Below are 21849 nucleotides of genomic sequence, written 5' to 3' on the forward strand. Positions count from 1 at the left end.
TGCTCAAGGATGGACAGTAGTAGAGCCATGCTCAATGAGAATCTAGGTTTGCCTTTGGGAATTGGAGTATCACGTGTCTCAGTGCAAAATGATACCTGCATGCATTCTGTCCTTAGTGAAAGTTGTATGCACCCAAAGAAAAAATCTGACCCAGTAAATCAGTTATGTTTTGCAGTCTTACTGCTAAGTCCTTTTGCTTTTTACATTTACATTTAAGCCAGTGCCTCTTTTTTATGTATATGTAAACTAGGGAGATCACCCACAGAAAAATAATAAAGGTACTGTTGAAATAAGGTTTAAAAAAAACACCCAAAATTCTCTATGTAAGATAACTTCTATCCTTCTGCCTGAAGTCCTCCTAGTTGTCTTCTATGGTGCAAAGCATCCTGAGATAAGGGCTGTGTCTCTTACAGCAGTGAAAACACTGCTACTGCTTTACAATTAGAGCAAAATGCTAGAAATCTGGGATTGAAGGTTCTCAATGCATTTTTCGTTTGTCAATGTATTCTGCATAACAAACTAATTTTATAGAGTTGTTTATTTTACACGTTAATGTCCTCTTACACATTTTTCTGTTCATACAATGTGAGGTCTCTTCTCTTGTATGTACTATAATGTAGACATTTACAGTCCAAAGCAAGTGCCATGTGGAGACTGTCATGCTAACTCCATCAGGAAGGAATTCATTTGGCTAAGACCTCACGCAGAATAATTTACCCTGTTGGTTTAGTCTGTTAATTGGAATATGGTGCCCACTTTCCTATGTCCAGTGCACCAGTCAGATCAGCCCAGGTATTTCTTTATTACACTATCCTGTGTAATATTTTTCCTTACTGCATTGTAAGGAAAAGAAAAGCATCAAAAGAAAGAGCGGAGGCAATTTTTACTAATATGCATAGTTCTGAGAGATATGTTACTTGCTGGCATTTCATTTTTGGAAAAAATATATGTAGTCTGACTTATTTATACAAAGACCTATATTATCTTGTCAAAGTAAAGAAGAAGTATAAAATAATAGTTGATATGAAGTGACTTTATACTGGAAGGCTCTCACAGAGAAGCTTCAGAACAGAAGGGAATTCAGGTCATTATCTCAGAAAACATCTTTTCAATTATATGTATATAATTGAAAAATTATTTTACTTCCTTCTTGCTGAAGTTCCCATTCCATATGCACTTCTTGTCTCAGTGAAAACAACTACTTTAAACCATATGAGATAAATTCTGCATACCATTCATGCTCACAAGCAGTACATTATTCATTACACCAAAATTCATTTCCCCATAAACAAGGACATTACCCTAATTTTAAGAAAATAAAATGCCTTCTCAAAGCCATAGGCAAATGATAAGCACTCTCCAACGCTTGCCTTCAGCTTACCCATCCAGACGAAGGAGATGTTTACATCACTGAAAAGCAGAATGCACTGGCAAAATAAGAATTAGAAGTAAGATCAAGGTGGATGCTATTCTATTTCCTTTTTTGATCTATTACAAATGAACTTAAATATACCAAACAACAGGATGTTGCGACATTTTAAGAACTTGATTCTGTTCCCATGTAAGTCAATGCAAAAAAAAATCTCATTAACCTAAAGTAGGTAGGTTCAGACCTACCTAAATGACTAGAAACTTGCGACAGGGGGTACTTGGAGAGGAAGGTAACCACATACTTGAGGCAATATAGAAAATGTAGAAGGAAGCAAAGAGACATCAGGATCCAAAACTGTGGCTAGCCAGACAATGATGTGCAGAAGGGCTTCTTCTGAGAAGAATATGAACTATTACAGCATCTGGCAGCACTATAGACTACGACCTGGTATAAATCTACTTTGAAAGAAGTCTGCAGCCAGTGCTCTCAGATTTGGGCACTGATTTTTATGATTCAGTAAGTGCACTGCAATTAAGTTCAACAGGCGCTGAAGATGCGGTCTGCATGAAGCACATGGTCTTCTTCCCGTACATTTTACAAACACTATTGGAATATTGCAGAATGATTATCATTTTATAATAAAGGAGAGTCAAACAGCAATTAAAAAGCCTGAAGCTAGGGGGCAGGGGGAAGAAGAGATATACATCAGCATTAGAGTGAGAAGGACCTGGTAGGTAAAAAGAATCATGGAAGTATTCTACAGGGCTTTGTTCTCCCATGAAACTCCAAAGACAAGTTCTTTTCAGGGAGGTTGAAAGTGGAAGCATTCTAGGAAATATTTCAAATGCAACTTACTAAACAATGGGCACGTGGCCAGAAAAACTCCTCAAGCTAGAAACCAGGCACAGCCAATACATCTCTCTCTAGAGCACACAGAAAATCACAAAAGGCTTTTTCTACATGAACTGCAATCATACAAACAAAGGAAGCATAATAGCACTGTCCTTTAACAAAGCAGAAAATGGCATTTTTTAGATTAAAATAAGGAAACCAAATTTTCCTTTATATACATAAATATTAGAAATATCTTTCTGCAAGGTTTTAAAGCAAAGTTGAAGAGCGAAGTGGTGTTTTGCCATTTGAGTCAGTGAAGAAGGATTACGTTGCAAGTACAAACCTTGAATACAGATTCTGTAGACAGAGTCAGATCATCAGCACAGCTAAAATATTATAGCCCTATGGGTATGTATACCAGAAAGGAGCTATCCCTTAGGAATTCTTCACTGGTCATCTAGTCTATATCGGTTTCTAAATGTGACACAATGACCATACTAAATTCTGCAGTCAAAAAAACAACTGCAAAATCAAAAGTAGAGTTAGTGTGGGGATTCTAGACAAACAGTCTAATAAGCTAGAAGGAAAGGAGTCACAAGATTTAAGGTAAAGGAAGATTACTGGAAGGCAGCAGCTCTGGTATAAGCTCTTTTCCATTGTAGCTGTACAAATTCTTACTCACTCTGTAGTTAACCAGTTAATTTTGTGTTTAGTTCCTTCCCCTCACCCCCCTATAACTTTTTTTGATATATGTGTGAAAACATTGCAATTCTCCAGTATTCAACCACACAACATGAACACCATCTTTTCTAGACACAGAGCAAACACTTGCCCTTCAGTTTCTTCACAAGGAATTGATTAAAGCAGCACAGGCTTCTGGGCATAGGATCCACACCATGGGTCCTATCTTGCTTCAAACCAATATTACTTCAAACCTGTTGATGCTTTTCTATAAAGAAATTCCCTTCCTGCTTAAAACTGAGTAGACTCTACCTCAGTGGGAGGCCATCTGTACTCTTTTTTTTGTTGAGGGTGAGCCAACTGCATAGCTAAGAATGCAATCGTCATGGAACCAGAAGGACAAGAAGTAAAAAATAATTCAAAATAATTTTGTAGGATTTCTGAAATATGTGAGGAACCATCAGAACCAGCCACCATGATGTCAAGGTGAGGGACACTCTGGGACCCTGTTAACTAATTAGAAGTTTCAGACATTAAACCCAGAGTTGGGTATTTCAGAGAAGGGTCCAAGAGTGGGATACAGGACATCCTCTTGAAATCATTTCCTTCTGCATCTCTTAACATCCTTCTGAACACAAGGAGATCAGCATGACCAATGACCTTTTCTCACTGGTACTCTACATATTTTTTTGTTGGTCCTTCTACCACCACGTCACTTCCAATCACCTGTCACTCATGATTATTTTTCCCCACCCTACCACCCAAAAGAAGGAATTATCCCTCTAGCATGGCTAAAACAGAATGCTTTATCCCTACATAGATTTTGTGGAAACCTATGAATTCAGCTCTTGCAGCCACAAGTGGCTACAGAGCCAAGAATCATCACAATACATCATGAATTGAAATACTCAGAAATATATCCTTTCACATGATATCACTCTGACCAGTTTAGGAGCTTCTGGTAACTTTAAAGACAGTCAAGAAGTCAATATTCCTGGCAATTCACACCAACGTCTGAGACAGCAGAGATGCAGACAGCCACTCTCTTCTCCAACACAGAGGAACCTTTCCCAGCAATTCTGTTCCCGCCTGCAAACATCTCTCCTTTCTGAATGCAAGAGGCCCCCCTGGTCCTTCACAGAGTTGGTCCCTCAGCTGCAGGAAACACTTCTGTGATTCTGGAGTTACAAGTGTTTTCCTAGTCTAAGGGACTGGCTTCTACTGTCTGGTGCATTACTCAGACCATCTGAAAACAAGTACCAGCCTATCCCCAAGAGAGCAGTGGTTCGTCCACTGCAGCAGGAAGAGTTTCCCAAGTGATGTATGGAAGAACAGATTGACTGTTTCTTTTGTCAGTGCTTCCTGTGATACATTAAAGCAACTGAGAAGTAATTTGAACTTCACATAAACATGCTTAGCTATCACGGTGATCGGCTGGATGTAGAAATCTAAATAAAAGCATAAATTAAAGTAAGGATGGTGTCCGCAATTCTGAAATATGGAAGAAAGCACGGCTTATCTTACAGAACATCCCAGTCAATTTGTGAGTGACCTTATCAGGAATTCACAGACAGGCATACATGCATCGCTGTAGAGAGCCTTCTTAATTTTGGGAGGGAGAAGCACACCCCTTACATTAATGTATTGTTACTATTTGGATCTGGGTGAATTGTAAAAAAGCCTCTGTAAAAGTCACTTTTTAAAGCATGCAATAAATTTCAGAAACTTGAAAGGGACATCTGGCCTAATATACCTGCCATCTTGGACACTTATCTCACTCCTACTTTCCTGCTCTTCCTCCCTGCCCTTCTTTAAACTTCAGTCCCCTTTTTGTTTTCAGGAAATAAATCTCAAGGTATCTCTGGCATACTTACATTCTTTGTTTTAATATCACTTCCCACTAATGCCATTAGTTGACTTACTATCATTTGCAATCAACTCTAAATCTTTATTCACTCCTAATTAAAAAAAATATAAATTTCTGGCCAAGCTGTTCAAAACCTATTTCAGCCATCACATATGTTTAACTTTGAGCAGTCCTATTCAAATGTCATTAGGGTATCGTGTAAGTTGGTTCTGAATTTTAAGTGGGTACTTACTTCCATCAACAAAAGGTGTTCCATTATTTACTAGCCGTATGACAGTTTATTGCTTCTGTGCCATTATGAGTAGGAATGCTGCCTTAGTCACAGCATTAAAAAGAGCAGTCTGTTTTTGGGAACTGCCTCAATGCTTTGAATACAGCAGATCACCAAAGTTATTTCAAAATGGGATGCTCAGGGAGTGCCTCAGAACTCCCACACTCAGTGCATGCCCTGGGTGTGGCTTCCCATGTACTGAAAAACACGGTGCGCTCCCCTCTTTTTTACATCAAAGATCAGGTCATAACATCCTCAACAATTAAATGTCTTTTTTTTCTGGTAATACTTTGGACAGTATTTATTAGAAACACCATTGCAAAAAAAAGATCTTCAAGTCCCAAAATATTTTGAATGGCTTGGCTGAAATCACTTCTTATTTTGAAATTAGTATTATTTCCCATAGAAACAAAAAAGTCATTGTAATGAGGATTATTTGGTGCTGCTGTTGACATGTTAAAATTTTCTGACTGAACTCAAGGCACACTTTTGGAAACTTCACTCCTCAGTTTTTCTCTCTCACACAGTAAATAAACAGGACTAAGAGAATGGTCTACTCTTTTACTCCTTCTTATTGCGCCATGATTTACTCCTATCCTGAGATCTACATAAAACAGAGAACCTGTATGCTTCAGCCTTACGCATGTATGTTCTTCTTCTCTCATACACAGTCCTAGTATTTCCTTTAGCAATACACCAAGCAGTGTGTATATTAACTCTCAGGAAGATTACTTAATTCATATGACTGAATGTGTTCTTCCCCTGAACTTAATAACTTGCAGAAATAAGTTTATTTCTTGCATCTTAGAAATCACGGATTTCCTTTTGTCTACAGCAGATTCTAAAAGCTGTGACAACGTGTGGACAAACAGAGTCAAACAGATTAACAGGTTTATGCTATAAAGCACAGTCAGTCTCACTGCCCCCATCAATGCAATGCTCAGTGTCTCCAATCATAAGTACTTTACAGTTCATAATCCTCAGCCTGAAATTTAATTTAATAAGAAAACCTCCTTGTGTGCTATATTAATTTCATTTCAGTCTTACCATAGTTGTCTCTTGAATTGACCCAAAGCTGTTAATGAAGATGTTGACTGCAACATCGACTGGAATTCCTTTTGAAAAAAAGAAAAGATTTCTAGTGAACTGCACAATCCAGTAGAGGTAAGTTATCCTTCATTTCAGGTTCCTTTATACTGATATCACAACGTGAAATGATCTTTCATAGGGTCATACAACCTTATCTTTTCAAATTAGTATACACACAGTTTTCAAAAGCTGTGGTTTAATCTATATTTCCATTGAAAGCCAATAGAAATCACAAGACCTCTTTTCAACGTAGTGATAAGAAAACAGAAAACAAATTCCTTAGTCCAGAGTGCTAAGCTTAAAGCATTTCACAGATCATAAATTTGAATAATTTTCAAATTCCGTGATTTTCTGTTATCACAGAAATCCACTATTACTTTTGCACGCAGTGTAATGGATAGAGGCAATTCACATTTCTAGTGGCAGATACTTTCAACCATCAAGGACATTATGATGATCTATCATCCCAAATTACCTGTTCATGATTTATGATGACACATTCACTTACATTGTAAGAGGATACTTCTTTATGTAAGCCAAGTACATACTGTAAAATATGAATACAGGCAGACAAAAATTCCTGCACGTAGCTTTCTCAGCTACCTAGCCTTGGTGCAAGAGAAATCTGCTCCATTTTACAATGGTTACCAATTTGCCAATAAAAACTTCTAGAAGCCAGCAGCTGTGAAGATACTAAGATGGACTGGATTTTTTCCTCTTTTCCACAGCCAGGATTCCTGGAGTTGAAGAGAGACAGTGTGACAGCTGCTACATCTGCCCTCTGTCACCCTGCGGGAACTGATTGGCAGTCATTTAATCTGGTGTTAACAGAGAGTTACCACAAAGGGGAGAAAAGTGGTCTGATGGCTGTGAGAACTAATTATGGTCCACTAGTTTTATTTAGCACCTGTATGTTGAGGGTGTCAGTACACACGCTAGATGCATATATCTCTCATCTCCTTTACACTGTTACAGATACTTAATTCAGTGGGTTTCTTCCTATTTTCAGCAACAAAAGAGATATAAGAATATATGAAGACTATTTTGACAGAGTAAGCAAATACAGGGCAAAGTAGTACATGCCCCATCTAATAGCTTGCTTGTCTGCATAAAATATTTTGGTGTACATTTAATACATAAATTCAAACTAATTCTCCCAGTTCACCAGAAAATCAGAAAAAAAAATTAACTTTTTTCAGTTAAAACAGTTAATGTGGGGTTTTTTTGGGGTTTTTTTGTTTTTTTAAAATCAGACCATGAAGTGTGATGTTTTTGGTTATGCAATAAGCACAATACTTTGTTAGCACCTGATGCATGTGACAGCGCACCCACCACACCACTAGGAGCCAAGTGTACTATCTCTTCCAGATTTGAACAGAAAGTGCCGTCCAAGAAAATCGCCCATGTGTGAGGAATGGTTTAACACGGGCAAAGGACTTGTCAGAAAATGTTCTTTTTCTTCCACCTCCCTGTGAGTTAACATTACATGTCCTCCCTTTTCCTTCTGTCTTGATTCTTAGCAGACTTGCTGGCAGGGTTATCAAAAATGTAACAAGATCTGCAATACGCTTTGTGATTACAGAAATCTACAACAAGCTTTGTGATTACAAGCTCATCATGCTGAAGAACAGGTAGAGCAGAGGCTGGACGTTTATTCTTTGTGACAAGCCTCAGTGTTGAAAACATATAAAGATGATTTTACAGAGAATAAGAAAGAAGCGGGACACTTGCTTAGAACTGAGCTTAATACATTTATGAAACTCAGTTAAACAGAACATCTGAAAATGGTTTATTCAAAGTACAATAAGAATTATAGATTTCCAAATTTCTCATACTATTGATATGCATGTTAAAATATCTCTTAATGAGATACATATAATTAAATGTAAGTTTAAAAAAAAAAAAGAACTGACTTACGTAAACTGCAGTGTCTGTAACATAATAAAATTGTTTATGTCTTTTTCCAGCAGGGAAATAATCTAATTCCTGGGAAATGTAACTTATAGCGGTATGAGTTAGAGTTTTTGAGAATACATATTCCAGTCTCTTCTGCATATATAAGAAAATCACATTTGCGTACATGGAAGACTCCTACATTTGCCTACCAGGGAAATGTTTTAAAGTCAGGGAACGTGTTTAAATTCATTACCTATTTTAAATCCCAAAGTGTGCAAGCTGCATTACTAACATATCTTTAAAAGATTTCATAAGTGTATCATTTCCAAATAGTGCTACAGCTAATCCCAAGTCTTATAAAGGATCTCTGTAGAGAACTTTGGTGTTCTAAAATACTGTAAAGTGGAGATACTACTAAAGTCTAATTAAAATGTTGGGATAAAAAGGCATTTAAAAAACTTATTCTGTAAAATCTAATTCTACTTTCAAAAAATCTTTTGTAAAATAATAATAATGATAACAATAATAATAAAGCATCAAATACTATCATGATATCCTATCATATTACCTTTCTGCTCAAAAGCATAAATATCTTCTGCAGTTTCACACTATCTAGGGAATTTTCCATTAAAAAAAAGAAATTTAGGTTGTGAATGTTATCGCTACATAAATTTTCTCTGCGTGAAGAAAGCAAAAGTTAAATTCCAAAGATCAAAAAAGAGGCTAAATATCTGACAAACCTTTGAAATTAGGCCTTATCCTGGGATCGTAACTGAGCAATAGCCTATTCAAGATATTGCTCGTAGAATTAACAGGTACTCTTGCAAGGTCTTCAGCTGATTGCTGTCTGTAAAAAAAAATTGCAATAGTTACTATTAAGACGGAAAGAATTGTGTGCTTAAACTTAAGTCATTTAAAAGTCATGTGATAAATGCCATTTCATGAGAAAAAAACATTCAGTATTTTCAGGTTCCATAGCATATACTCTTCCTTTCTTTGTGATCATTCCATATTTTTCAAGAAACTATGACAAAAGTCAAAGCACTCCTATATACTCTAAACTGTAAACTTGAGAAAATAAACCGCAGCTCACGCATTGTTCCCTTCCTTCCTAATACAAACATCCAGAGGGAATGTTTTGTTCCTTAGTATAAAGCAGCCACCTGAACTATTTTTAGTGACTGTCAGATTAGGAACTTAAGTAAACTGACAGGCACTTTGTAGGTGCCAAACCATTCAGAGGCTTTTGGCAGTCTCCTGCTCCGGCATGCCAGCACCAGCTATTCCACTGAGAGCTGGAGACATTGCATCATCTCCTTGTCAAGTGCTAATAAAAACTCTCTTACGGAGGAGAAGGCCTTGGACTCTCCTCCAGTTTTTCAGGGCAAATTTAAATACCTTAATTTACCTTGCTGTTATTGTGTCAGGTGTCAAATTAAAACCATTCCTAAAATTAAAAAGAACCTGTGACAGGTAAATGTAGCTATAAGATTAACATGAAATTGAGTGCAATGAAAAGCAATAAGGGTGCATCGGTCCCCACCTCGTGTACTTCACACACCTAGTAGGCTGACAATGTCATGTAAATGAATTTATATGTTGTCTGTAGAAACTGTCTAGTAATGTTTTCCAAATTTGAATCCTGTCTTGTAACCACTTTTCCATCCATTTTATGATGACTACTCTGCTGACTTTCTGTCATAATAATTCAGTAACCAAGATGCCATGTAAAAATAAGATGAACACCCTACAGAGGCATAAGTCCTATGCATCAACACTGCTACCTCTACCAAACACATGTATGAACGTATTTTAAAAAATGATCCAGTTTATTTCCTAAATGTTTTCCATAATCAGCATCAGCTGCCGTTGCCTCCTTTACCCTGCTTAATTTCTTTTTTCATTACTCGTTCCCATATCAGTGTGAGCTTGACAGACCTATGGGTTATTCTTTACAACATCTTGGTTCACTGTTAGTTTTCTTCTCATCCTCCAGTTTCCTTTATGTCCTCTGGGACTTCTGCATTATTCAAACATTTATTGAAGAAAATATTAACTCTCCAAAAGGCTCTCGGCCAGCTAAAAAAAGAAAAAAAAAAGTTGTATGAATGTATCAGACTCTAGATTTTAAGATGTCCAATTATAGTAGCTCCTGTTCAGCATCTTCCTTAATGATTACTGGGAAATAAATTAATTAATAAATAATTGTCACCATTGCACGATATCAGTATTTAATTGAAAACTGGAGGTGAGACCAGATCCTAGCCCTGGCAGAACTTTCATGAATAACCCAACCTTTAAAGTCAACTGTTTTAACTCAAACCATAAGGGAAACAACAGTAACAACTGAACAAGATCTGCTGACTTGGTAGCACTTACTATGCCTTCACAATGAGATTTAATCTCCTCAGTTAACATTTAACAGCTAAAATGTTTATAAATAACACCATGAAGAAATTCCTTATTATTAAAAACATGTCAATCATTTATGATAACATAACTGCATTTTATTCTGTCATAGTTTCCTTGACACCCTTTGAGCATTTTATCCTGCAGAAACAGAACAATCAGATTTCTGTTTTCCCTATTGTATTCAGGATATTTCTGAAACCTAAAGCTGCATATCTGTTCAACTATTTGCTTGTATTTGTTTTACGTTATGCATGATGAGAAAAGCACACCAAGACAGCTAAGAGAGCAAATAACCACCCAATTCTCCTTGAAATTTCAGACTACTCACTAGTCACTAGCAGGATTAGTATGAATTCTGAAGGCTACCTGAAGATATAGCTACCAAAACGTGTATATCCATGAGTATAGCTTAAAACTATAACATACAGGATAAGAAAAATTTGTGGAGCAGCTTTAAGTGACTGTAGTATATAACTGCCCACCCATCTCTAGCAAATGCACTAAAACTGCTGCCACATTTAACAGCCACATAGGTGAACTACTTGTTCTATCAGCACTTATCTGTCTATCCAGCAATAAAAGGTCCACTAATAAAAGAAGGAATGTTTTAGTAACATACGTTAACTTCCACTAGCGTGTCCTGACTGTGCACAATAAACCTCTGCTAATTTACTATTAGACCAACTACATAGCAATAGGTGTTTTAACCCCTTTGAATAACCGATAAAGTCACTTTCAAACAATTCTCACAGGGTTATGTTTATGGCTTTTTATATTTGATTTGGAATTGGATCATTATGCAAAAAAAAACCAAAACAAAACACTAATTTGTTTCTGTCATTCTGAGATGTTTTCAGTGACAAACTTTACCAATTAACAGGTTGCTAAAGAAATACGATAACCCAGCTCTGCATGCTTTTTTTTTGCAGTTACCACTAACTGGACAATAGGAAAACATAAAGTTAAGTGTTAAGATTATTTTCCATTTTGTAGCAAGAACAAAACAGAAAAGAATGTTAATTTAACTCTTTAAAAGGCAGGCAAACACTCTGTACACTGTATTCTATCTGATACGAAAAGGTTCACAGCATTGCTTCCTGCAAGTTGCACATCTTAACATCTAAAACATCTACATCAGATGCCTTCAGAAATTATATTTACAAAAGGAGAGTCTCCTTAACACAAGCAATAGGATTTCTTTCTAAATCATATATGCCCAGTATTAGTGAAATATCAAGACAAAACCAACAACAACTGATGAACAAACCTAAATTACTTTTTAAAAAAATTTCTGCTATGGATTATACAAAGAAGTTCATTAGTGATGATGGTAATCTGAACCACATGGGATAACATGGACATTTAAATATAGATGCTCATAAAATGCAACGAGGAAAAAAGGAGAAAAGTCTGAGAAATTAATTTAGTGGGCTTCAAACAGCAAAAGAAAGCCAAATACAACTGACAGTTTTATTTGTCTCTTTAAGTAAGAGGAATAAGGTGGTAGTTTTGTGAGTTGCACTGCTGAAGTGCGTTAATATAAATATCTGTTCAGGCCATTTGTTCAAAGGTCAACCATGAATTAGGCAAAGGAGATTTACTGCACTGGGAAGGCAGTGATGGGATGAAGAATGGGTGGCAGCGCTGCTTTCTGGTAAAGAACATCATGATCACCTTTTCTGTAATTGTTTTGAACTTATACAAGTGTCATGTGCATACATTTATCCTCATTATATAAGAACCAAGTGAAATACAACAGTATTGGCTGGTTTGAGTTGCGAGAAGCACAGAGAGTCAGTAATCTCTAATTTTTAAAGGTGACTGTGAACAAAGTGGTCAGCATAGCTACTGGAAGAAAGCTGCACTGAGTGGAGCTATCATCTTTTACAGCATGCTGTCACTGAACTGCCATCATTGAATGGCACTCATGTTACTAAACATCATCACTAGAATTATATTTCCTTCAGAGAGCCTTGCTAACCAAAATGCCTAAATTTCACCTGCAAATCAACAAACCACCTGTGTAGGTTTTGGTGAGTTGAGAGGCTATGCCACTTGCAGAGTGCTAGATGAGCGGAATGACTTAACGAAACAGTGAACAGGACGGGTTAGGCACTTGGAGAAACAGGCTGGGACTGTTCATGCCACTAAGATATCTACCTGAAGCCACCACCACCTCTGCTTAATTGGCCATTCTGGAATGAATTAACAGTAGAAAAACATGTAGACTTCATAAGAGAAAAAGAATTTGAGCTGAGATCTCCCTTCCTAAAAGAAGCAGTAAGTCAATTTGCTAAAGGCTGTCTGATTCTCACATAACGACACTCAGACCAATTGAGAAGCAACTTACCAGTTTTTCTTTTTCAATCTACAATCTTCACATTCACGAAAAGCTGGTAGCTAGCCCAAGATTTCCCTTAGATTTCCACCAGTTATAGCATGTCTTGTAATTTTAATGCATTTATTTCAAGTTGCATTGAATGTCTGTAGAGCTGCTGGAAAGCACTAGGATATGGTAATGCAGCAGTACTCTTCACAGTAATTGATGAGTTCTAAGCAAGATAGGGTGAGTACCAAATAAAGGGCAAGGCAACAAAAGTTGCTAGAAAGGGAATTTAAAAGCAAGTAATAGTAGAGCTAGAAACTGCCTCAATAAGAATTTTTTGTATATAACAATTTTGAAAGCAAAACAAACCTAATGTATGTCTTTCCTCTGTTCTGAGAAAAAAGAGAAAACAAACAGTATTCTCAAAAGTGTTCTCACTTTCACAAACAGGGTCCTCAAAAGCCAGAAATAAAACAAAGTACAGCTAATTTTTCAGCCTGACATTTCTGTGGGATATGACTGGCCTCTCTCTGGTCTTTGGGAAGTTACTTCTCGTATCATTGATGAATCAAAGAATGACTTTAAATACTGTATTTCACAGGATATGCAGTAAGGTGTCCATCTCCTCTTCCACTGAAGCTTTACACATTTTATCACTGCCTTTAAAGAACACAATTAATGTTTTCAGTTGATGGCTGTGGTGGGTTAACCTTGGCTGGATGCCAGGTGCCCACCAGGCCCCTCTATCCCTCCCCCTTCAGCAAAATAAAGGGGGAGAATAAGATGAAAAACTCGTGGGTCAAGATAAAAGCAGTTTAATTAAAGCAAAGGCCAAGGCCATGCACAGAAACAAAAGTTAAACAAAGTTTTTGTTCTCTGCTCCCCCTCAGTAAGCGATGTCCAGCCACTTCCCGGGAAAGCAGAGCTTCAGGATGTGCAGCAGCTGCTCCTGGAGACAAACACAGGAACAAATGCCCCCCTCCTCCTCCCAGTTATGGCTGAGCTGAGGTCACATGGTATGGAACAGCCAATCCGGGTCAGCTGTCCCGGCCCCGCCCCCTCCCAAGCTGTGTGACACACCCCCTGCTGGCTGCCAGGGTGACACTCAGCACTGGGAGGCTGCTGTGGGGACACTGACTCCAGCTCAGCCAGACCCCATACAATGGCAATGGATAATTATTTTCAGAATTCACTAGTCAAAATCCAGAAGTTTAGATAAGCAGATGCACATGGCAAAAGAAAGTATATATTGCACTTGGTCTGAAATTTATATAGCTTCCTTATGTTTGTGTTACGCAAATGTGTCAGACATTACATCTCTACAGTTTATCGTGACTTTTAGTTTCTCAGAGCTGACTGAAGTTACAAGGAGTCCTTATCACATGCAGTGGTACAGGAGGGTGACTGGAGAAAAGAATATAAACAATATTCTTCACAAGTGGGAAAGAGAACCTTTGCTATTGTATGAATTCACCTACTGCCCTGATCTCCAGTCTTAAGATCCCATTATGCTGAAGAATCTCTAATTTTAGAAAAGAATGTGAATATACTTTTTACTTATGGCATGACAAGCAGGAAAACCAAAACAAAACAAACATGTCACAGGGATGTATTCACATGCCATCTTACACTGCAGTCCAGTCAGTCCTGCACCATGCTTATGCTGCTGTTGGTGTTTGCTTAGAGCGTATAGCTTTGATAATCTAGCATTAAGCTTTGCCTTCGCATAGTTCTAGATTACTGCCTGACACATAAAAATATCCATTCCAACTCACGCTGTTCAGCTATCTCCAGCAAAATTTTCTTTCTGAAACAACAGATTTCAGTGCAGTTTATCTAATCTATTGATGGAAACTGACATTTTAGTCACATAACACAGCAGTGTATATCCAAGAATGATAAAAATAAGTTTTGGGGAACACAATATTTGTCATCTCACCATATATTGTAAGTGCTATTTCTCTGATACAAACTACCAGTGTTCTGATTTGCAGTTATGTGATTTTCTGAGTACAATAACTTAAACCATAAAAACAGATTATTACAAATCACAGAGATATTATATAATTCTTCTGAGTGATCTCTATGATGTCTAGTATGCTTAATAGCTACATTTTCAAACTGTACCAGATGACATCTCAATTACTAGGAAGAATAATTACAATGGCTCCAATGAAAAGTGATGTCACTCAAACTACATTAAAACTACAGAACTCTGAATAACTGTTTATGTGTCCTCACAAATGCAGTTGACAGCTAAACATACAATATTATATATGTAACTTCATTAGCTAAATTTGGAATTAATGCAGTGTGGTGAACAAAGAGAAAGGCTCCTTCATTAGTGGAATTTGAAACAGAAACCCAGACTAGGCAACCCAAATTTGAACCCGGAATTGTGGAGGTGTAATAATTCATCTTTCACCTCTTACTGCAGATAGACCAAAGAGCATAGTCTCCTAATGTGGGCATATAAGCAACCTTCCAGCAGCTGGGTGGGGTGAATAGCTCAGTTAGTGCCACGGCTTCAGTCCTTGTCTATCAGAAACCTTCAAGTTCAGCTTTGGTTTCACATTCAACATAGCCAGGGTTGGACACCTTAAGGAGTGTTTACATGGCAATCTGAAGCACCTTCTTATCATTCCCTAAGCCTGCAAAAAGCAAGCTGATTCATCTGCCGGCCACGGAGACGACAGCCCCCAAACAAACAGAACCAGGTCAGTATGGTACTTCATCCAGATTGACTAGTAGTGCTCACAGCAAGCTAACCGTGCTTCCATTTCTTAAAATGAGCTTGTTTGCTCCTAGCTTAGGCATCTCTGCATCCTACTGAAGTCACCACCTAAGTGACCTTTGTGCAAAACAGGCCTGCTGTCGTGTCCTGATATTACATGCAGATATGAAACATGATCAGCATCCAGATGCTTAAGCAGAACTACAGAAATTTTAAAAATCATTTATTCACCTCAGTTCCTTGTCCCAGTCTTTTTTCCAAATGCAGTAGGTACTGAGACAATACATGGATCTCGGTAAAATCTAAACAACTTGTATGGTGTTATAAGTGGAAATATAAGTGGAAATATAAGTGGAGAAACATTCTACATAATTTGTCCTTTAAAGATGCATTTGGTGGAGCTGAGAACAGAATTTAGTCCTATGGTTTTCCTTGTGCTGGGGTGTAGGGGTGTAATTTAACCTGCAGATGCAAGTTTTTTCTCAATCTGGAGTTTGTATATGAAATGCAAAGTCTGTAACTTTACTGCACAATTGTAGTGTCATCACCACAGGTGCTCAGAATGGAGTAAAAGCCACTCACTGAGGGAGAATTACTCAACAAGAACCAGCCTACCACACTTAATTACTGTTTTACAAGAGAACTTAGGTTTTGCTTATATAGCTTTATCTTTTACTCCCCAGCACGTTTATCCACTCTGAAAACAAATTCCCAAACCTCTTGGAATGTGGCTATCTGTCTGAGATTACAGCTTTCCATGAGAGTTACAGGCTACAGAATAATTAAACCATTGACCAACTGCTGTTTCTATAGGGCAAAAGAACTTTTATAGGAATCAGACCCAGGCGCTGCAAGGTATTTATCTTCAGAATGATTGTGAGATTAACTGCCTCCACTACCAAATCGAGGCTTTTCTTTCAACTTCATTCCGTCTTCTCCCAGAAACTGTATCAACCCTCCCATCATACCTACAAATGGAAATGTTCACAAACTGTCAACAGTGTCTTCTACAAGACGGGAATGAAGACAGAAATTATTCCACTTCCCCACCATTTATCTTTTGGGGATGATCACATACTACAGATAGAGACACCATGTACACCCAAATGCACGATATAAAGTTCTTATCCATGGGAAGGTGGAGAGGATCCAAGATACATACACTTTGGACTTGTGCTTTAGTCTTTATGGGAAGAGTGTGTCAGAAGCTGACAGTTAACCAAGAGAAATTTTAGGACAGACTTTCATACAGCTCTATGTTTTAAACACATTAAAGGCTTTTTCCTCTAGTTCCGCTGTCTTTTGTTGTTTTTTGAAAGAAGCTGTTTATTGAACCTTGGCATCTGTGACCTTTCTAAGCTTCTGCCCCGGCAGATGGCACAAGCCATGTTTTCTGGAGGGCTTAGAGGGCCATTTCACAGTTTCTGAAGTAGCTGATATGCTTTGTTGAATACAAGCCAAAATATTATTTGTACACTTGCTTTGTGGGTAAAAAAAGTCTTTACAGATATCATACAGTATTTAGTTAATAATCTACATGGATGTAAATCTCCATGTGGAAAAATGCATAAAGGTGACGAGGAACACTATTTTAAAAGCTCAGTCTTGTTATCCAGACAAAAGAAGGCGATTTAGTGATTGAGGTTATACTCTTAGCATTGCCGTAGCATTAGAGATGCTGTGGGATCTTCAGAAATGAACATCCTGCAAGTGAACAGCTGAGTCATACTAAAACTATAATTCACAGGGATAGCTGTGATTAGGAGCATAGTCGTAACTGATTTTGTTAGCTGCTATTTGACACTCTTACATCTCTATGCCTTCTATACCACTCTCATAACCAAACTTCCCTTTCCTTATAATTTCATTTGTCTAGAGGTCTCGCAAGTAGTTTTGAGTCTAGAGACCTTCTGGGTTACCAAGGATTGTGGGGATAACAGCAGCAGCTCACACATCGTAAAATAACTGAAGTATTTATTATGACATAACAAAAGGAAAAACATTTTTCAACAGTGCTCTTAGAAAAAGTCACAGTTAAGTGTCCAACATATTTACCAGAAACAGGTATTATGAGGAATTCTGAAGAAGTTAATAAGAAGAAAGTAACAAAGCTAATACAGCTGATGGGTAGTCTATGATTAAGAAAGAGATCAGGAGACTAAATCCATCTGTAGCTATATGGAAATAATCTATATTCAGTATAGTGGATTTCAAAACAAGCTTTGAAAACAGAAGACTGTAATCCACAAAATTCTTCATTTTTTTTTTCTTGAAGAGGTGGACCTGGTTTTTGGTTCTGGTTTTTTGTTGGTTTGTTTTTTAAATTTTTCCATGGAAACAAGAACAAGAGTTTTGTTACACTAAAGCTTTATATTTTATTGCACTACGCATCTGCAAAAGCCAGCTTCTCAGATTTATGCTGTAATACTCCCCATTATAGAATTTTAGTCCCAATATATCAATTTCTTTGTTAATCAACGAACATTTAGGAATCAAACCCACCACTACTCTGTGCTTCATTTGGAAAGCCTGAGGTAAGAAGGAAAATGATCTAAATGTAAAATTTCACATCTGTTCTATGCAAGCATTAAATCAAAATATGAACCAAGTGATTAAGCATCAGCTTCATGAAACCTACCAATAAAAAAGCTGGGAAAAAGAGTTTCAGAAATAAACAAAAAATAAGATGGCCAATCAAGCCACTATCACACAATGCACTGGGAACTACAGTGTTATGAATAATCACAAGTAAGAGGTTTTGCTCTAAGATACAAAATAGAATTTTCCTAATTGAAGGAAGCAAATATCTGTTTATGAGACAATAATGAACTTTATATGGGTTTTCATCTTATTCTAATAGTAGTTAATTTTATGCCAGAGGGGCACATTTAGAGAAAGGCTTGTATTCTGGAGAGCCATAAAAGAAAAAGTTCAAGTACGCTCAGTTTCATACAAACAAATTCATGCTAAAGTCCCAAACCAGTCATATAACCATCCATTTCTTAATGTCAAACTAAGGAGCTCAAGCAGTAACATCAGATTCAACATAAATGTTTCCTGGAAAATTATTTGCATACATTTGAATCTCTTTATAAAGTTTGTAAAGAGAAGACTGTTCTTTATATAATTGCTAGTGTGTTTTTTTTGTTCTCTTGAGGAGGTAAATCTAGCTTTTCACATGTTGTAAGGAAACAAAAGGCAATAATTTGATACAGCTAAGCATAAAATTTTATTGCACCAGTATCCAATGGAAATTAAAGGTAGATTAAGATTTTAACTTATAAATGTATGTTTTCATTATGCATTTCTACCACTGAGTTTTATAAACGACGCAAAATCCTATCTTCTTTTAAAAAGATATAATGCATTCTTTTAAAAGATTTCTCTTCTTCTTTACTAGTAAATTTTTCATTCAGACACTTCCTTTGAGACGATTTTTGGCCAGCTCTTACGGTGTCACTTAATTCCAATTCCACTGTATTGTGTTTTGGTTAGTTTCTGAGACAAGACTCCTTACTTTTTTTTTTTTTTTTTTTTTTTTGTATCCCCACAGGAAAAGAACTATTAAGAGGAGGCAGCCTCCTTTGTAACACAGAGCATCACCAACTAAAGAAGTTTTGAAAGATTATTAAAACATGCTGATAGGTGAAAGTCTACCATCAGTACCCTGAGTTAAGAGAGCCTTAGACAATTTCTCTTCAAGACAGAACTGACTTTCATTGCTCATTCACATGAGAGGTCTTCTAGGTGCCTGCCACAAAAACAGCAGTCCTGCAACCCTGCTATTACAAGTGGTTGTCTCTCAGGCTGTGAACTTCAGCCAAGTAAGTTATAGACAACTTGTTCATTATTCAGAAAATCCAATATAGCTTAGTGTTAGAGCAATTAATTCTAGCTAGCAACACAGCACACATGATATATCAGACAAATACAGGATTCTGCTGGTATTTTTGCAGAAAGCGTCAACTGGCTGGAATGTAAAAGTATCACTTTGAAAATCATAACATTTATTCAATGCTTTTCAAGTGTATTGGTGACAAACGACATCATACTTATGGTTGTAATGTCAACTGGTATCACAAAGAACAGAGTACCAAGAAATACAGTGCTTAAGAGAAAAACAAAAACAAAACCAAAATCCACCCACTTATCAAGATAAAATTACATCAATGTTTTGAATTCTAGTTAAGACCAACTCACGAACTGGGGGGAACGCTGGCTGCTTCAATGATACCATGGAAAATCTGGATTCAGTTCCCAGCTGTGTAGCTCACTTTCTGAGTACTTCAGTGCTTATGCCTGTCCTGGGAACTACCTTTCTCTCATTGCTACAAATCCTCACAGTAGCTCAGACCAAAAGCTCCACACAGAGCTCATTTTAACTATTCAAAGGGGACAGAATGGGTAGGGTTTGCTGGACTAGATGACCTTTAAAGGTCCCTTCCAACCCACACTATTCTATGATTCCAACTATTCTATGATCACATTTGAGACTTCTATCTTAATGCATTCCAATCCAAAGATACACTCATTTTTAGGTTTGATATAAAAAAAAGAATGAAAACGCTCACCATAGGTAGAAACTTTCTAAGAATTTGGGGTTACAAATACACATCACTGCCAATATTTAAAAGGAGTGGGAACTTTAAAAAGTGTTATTCAAACACTGCTTCTGTCTGGTTATTCTACTTATTTTTTTATTTTCTTTGGAAAAGGTCTATTAACGTTAAAGAGCCTGTCTCATCTTCCAGTCTTCTTCTTTTATGGTCAAAGAAGGAGTGTGTTTTATATTTGTCTAAACAATTTTATCATTTCAGTCATAATGCTTTTATATGCTTATTTGCAACTTACTATATTCTCTCAATCTTCTCCTCAGATATTTACACCATAACATGAAAAAGATGAGCAAGGCTGGCCAAGAAAATTATAAAAAAGGCCCTCACAAGTAAAGATTTTGTATTGTCCTATGGATCACAACCTAAAATGTGGTAGGCATTAGAAAGAAGGAGTATTTTTAACATCAAGTAATCACAGGCATCCAGAGGACATTCTCTATTCAGCTGGGCTGAATTCAGATTATTCCATAAGGGCATGTTTTATCGCAACAATCAATCCACCTCCATAAAAGTTATAGTGCTGTAAATCATTGGTGGAAGATGCCGAAGACATTCAACATGCAGTAAGAATATGCACAGGACAAGCCTTCTCTTACTGAACTAAGCTAACCAGAAACTGAACTTCAGTATGAGAGTTTTGCATCTTCCTTGCTTTTCTCAGTACACCTGTAACACGATGCTAGACAGCATAGCACTATGGGACTACATTACTTTATCCCCACAAACAGCAAGACACTGTGTTGGAATCCCCCACAAAGAAATAAATTATTTATGATGGCTTAGATTTTTTTTCTCTTGTTAAAACAGAGGACATGCTGCAAAAGAAACACACTCATTGACAGAACTTAGCCACTTCCTGCCACTCCCACCCTAAACCCCATTCTCTCAGCAGAAAGCATCACCTTCTACTTCAGTTGTCACATAATTTCCACTGTTAAAAATATGGCAGGATCACCACCACACAAAAGCATAAAAGAAAAAAAGAACATACGATGGACAAAGGTATTGCTTCTTTTTCCCCTTTCCTTTCTTTGAAGACTTCTCTTTGCAATAGATTTCTTCAACCCATAAGGAGAATGAGATGAAAAAGAAAACTGCTAGTAATAACTTCATCTTGAAGATTAAGTTTCAGAGAAACCTTCAGTCTATGGCAAAGGAAAAGAAAGAAGTTTATGTTAGTAGGGTTAGATATGGCAAATGGCAACACATTCTGACAAAATGTAAAAAAAAGTTTTATTTGTTAAAAAAGTTTCATCTTCGTTGTCTCAGCAGAGAAAGTCTGCTGAGGTGATACAGAACCAACTTAGGCAACTTTCTGAGAGTCAAGTAGCTTCCCAAAGTTAAAAGAATGACAGAGGAACAGATTTAAGTGCAGCTTTGCTCCAGTGTGTCTAAGAAATATATGTGATGTCCGTCAAAGGCTGCCTAACTCAAAATCTTCAGAAACCTGGAAACAGAATTCCCCACCAAATATGTCATGTATCGACTGCATTAAATATGGTTAAACGTGACCAACCACTCGTCCAGCAAGGCAGAGAACAGCAAGCCCTCTATGACCTTGCACAGATAACATAACAATAATTTCAGGGCTACTTACAAGAAAGGCTTGCAAACTTGTCTACAGAATTTAAACATAAATCACTATTTTGCACAAAGTATTCTCGCTGTAGAGCCAGCACTGAGAGGGCCTTGCAAAGATGACTAAACACAACCCGCAACACTGTGCTTTATTACACCCTGTTCAGTTTAAT

At 37.1% G+C, this 21849-nt stretch overlaps 1 protein-coding gene across 1 annotated transcript in view; it reads right to left on the bottom strand.

Moving 5' to 3' along the window:
* GLRB (glycine receptor, beta) overlaps positions 1 to 21243 on the bottom strand; it is a gene marked incomplete at its 3' end in the record, with an annotated part of 39402 nt that extends 18159 nt beyond the window's left edge. The window contains exons 1-3 of the mRNA XM_010072575.1: positions 21090 to 21243; positions 8751 to 8857; positions 6073 to 6140 (exon numbers count right to left, since the gene is read on the bottom strand). Of these exons, the coding sequence (XP_010070877.1) occupies positions 6073 to 6140; positions 8751 to 8857; positions 21090 to 21211 (297 nt within the window). The remainder of the gene's footprint in view (positions 1 to 6072; positions 6141 to 8750; positions 8858 to 21089) is intronic.
* Between the last annotated feature and the right edge of the window lie 606 nt (positions 21244 to 21849).

This window comes from Pterocles gutturalis, unplaced genomic scaffold (genome assembly GCF_000699245.1).
Source record: "Pterocles gutturalis isolate BGI_N339 unplaced genomic scaffold, ASM69924v1 scaffold16942, whole genome shotgun sequence".
Taxonomy (NCBI): domain Eukaryota; kingdom Metazoa; phylum Chordata; class Aves; order Pterocliformes; family Pteroclidae; genus Pterocles; species Pterocles gutturalis.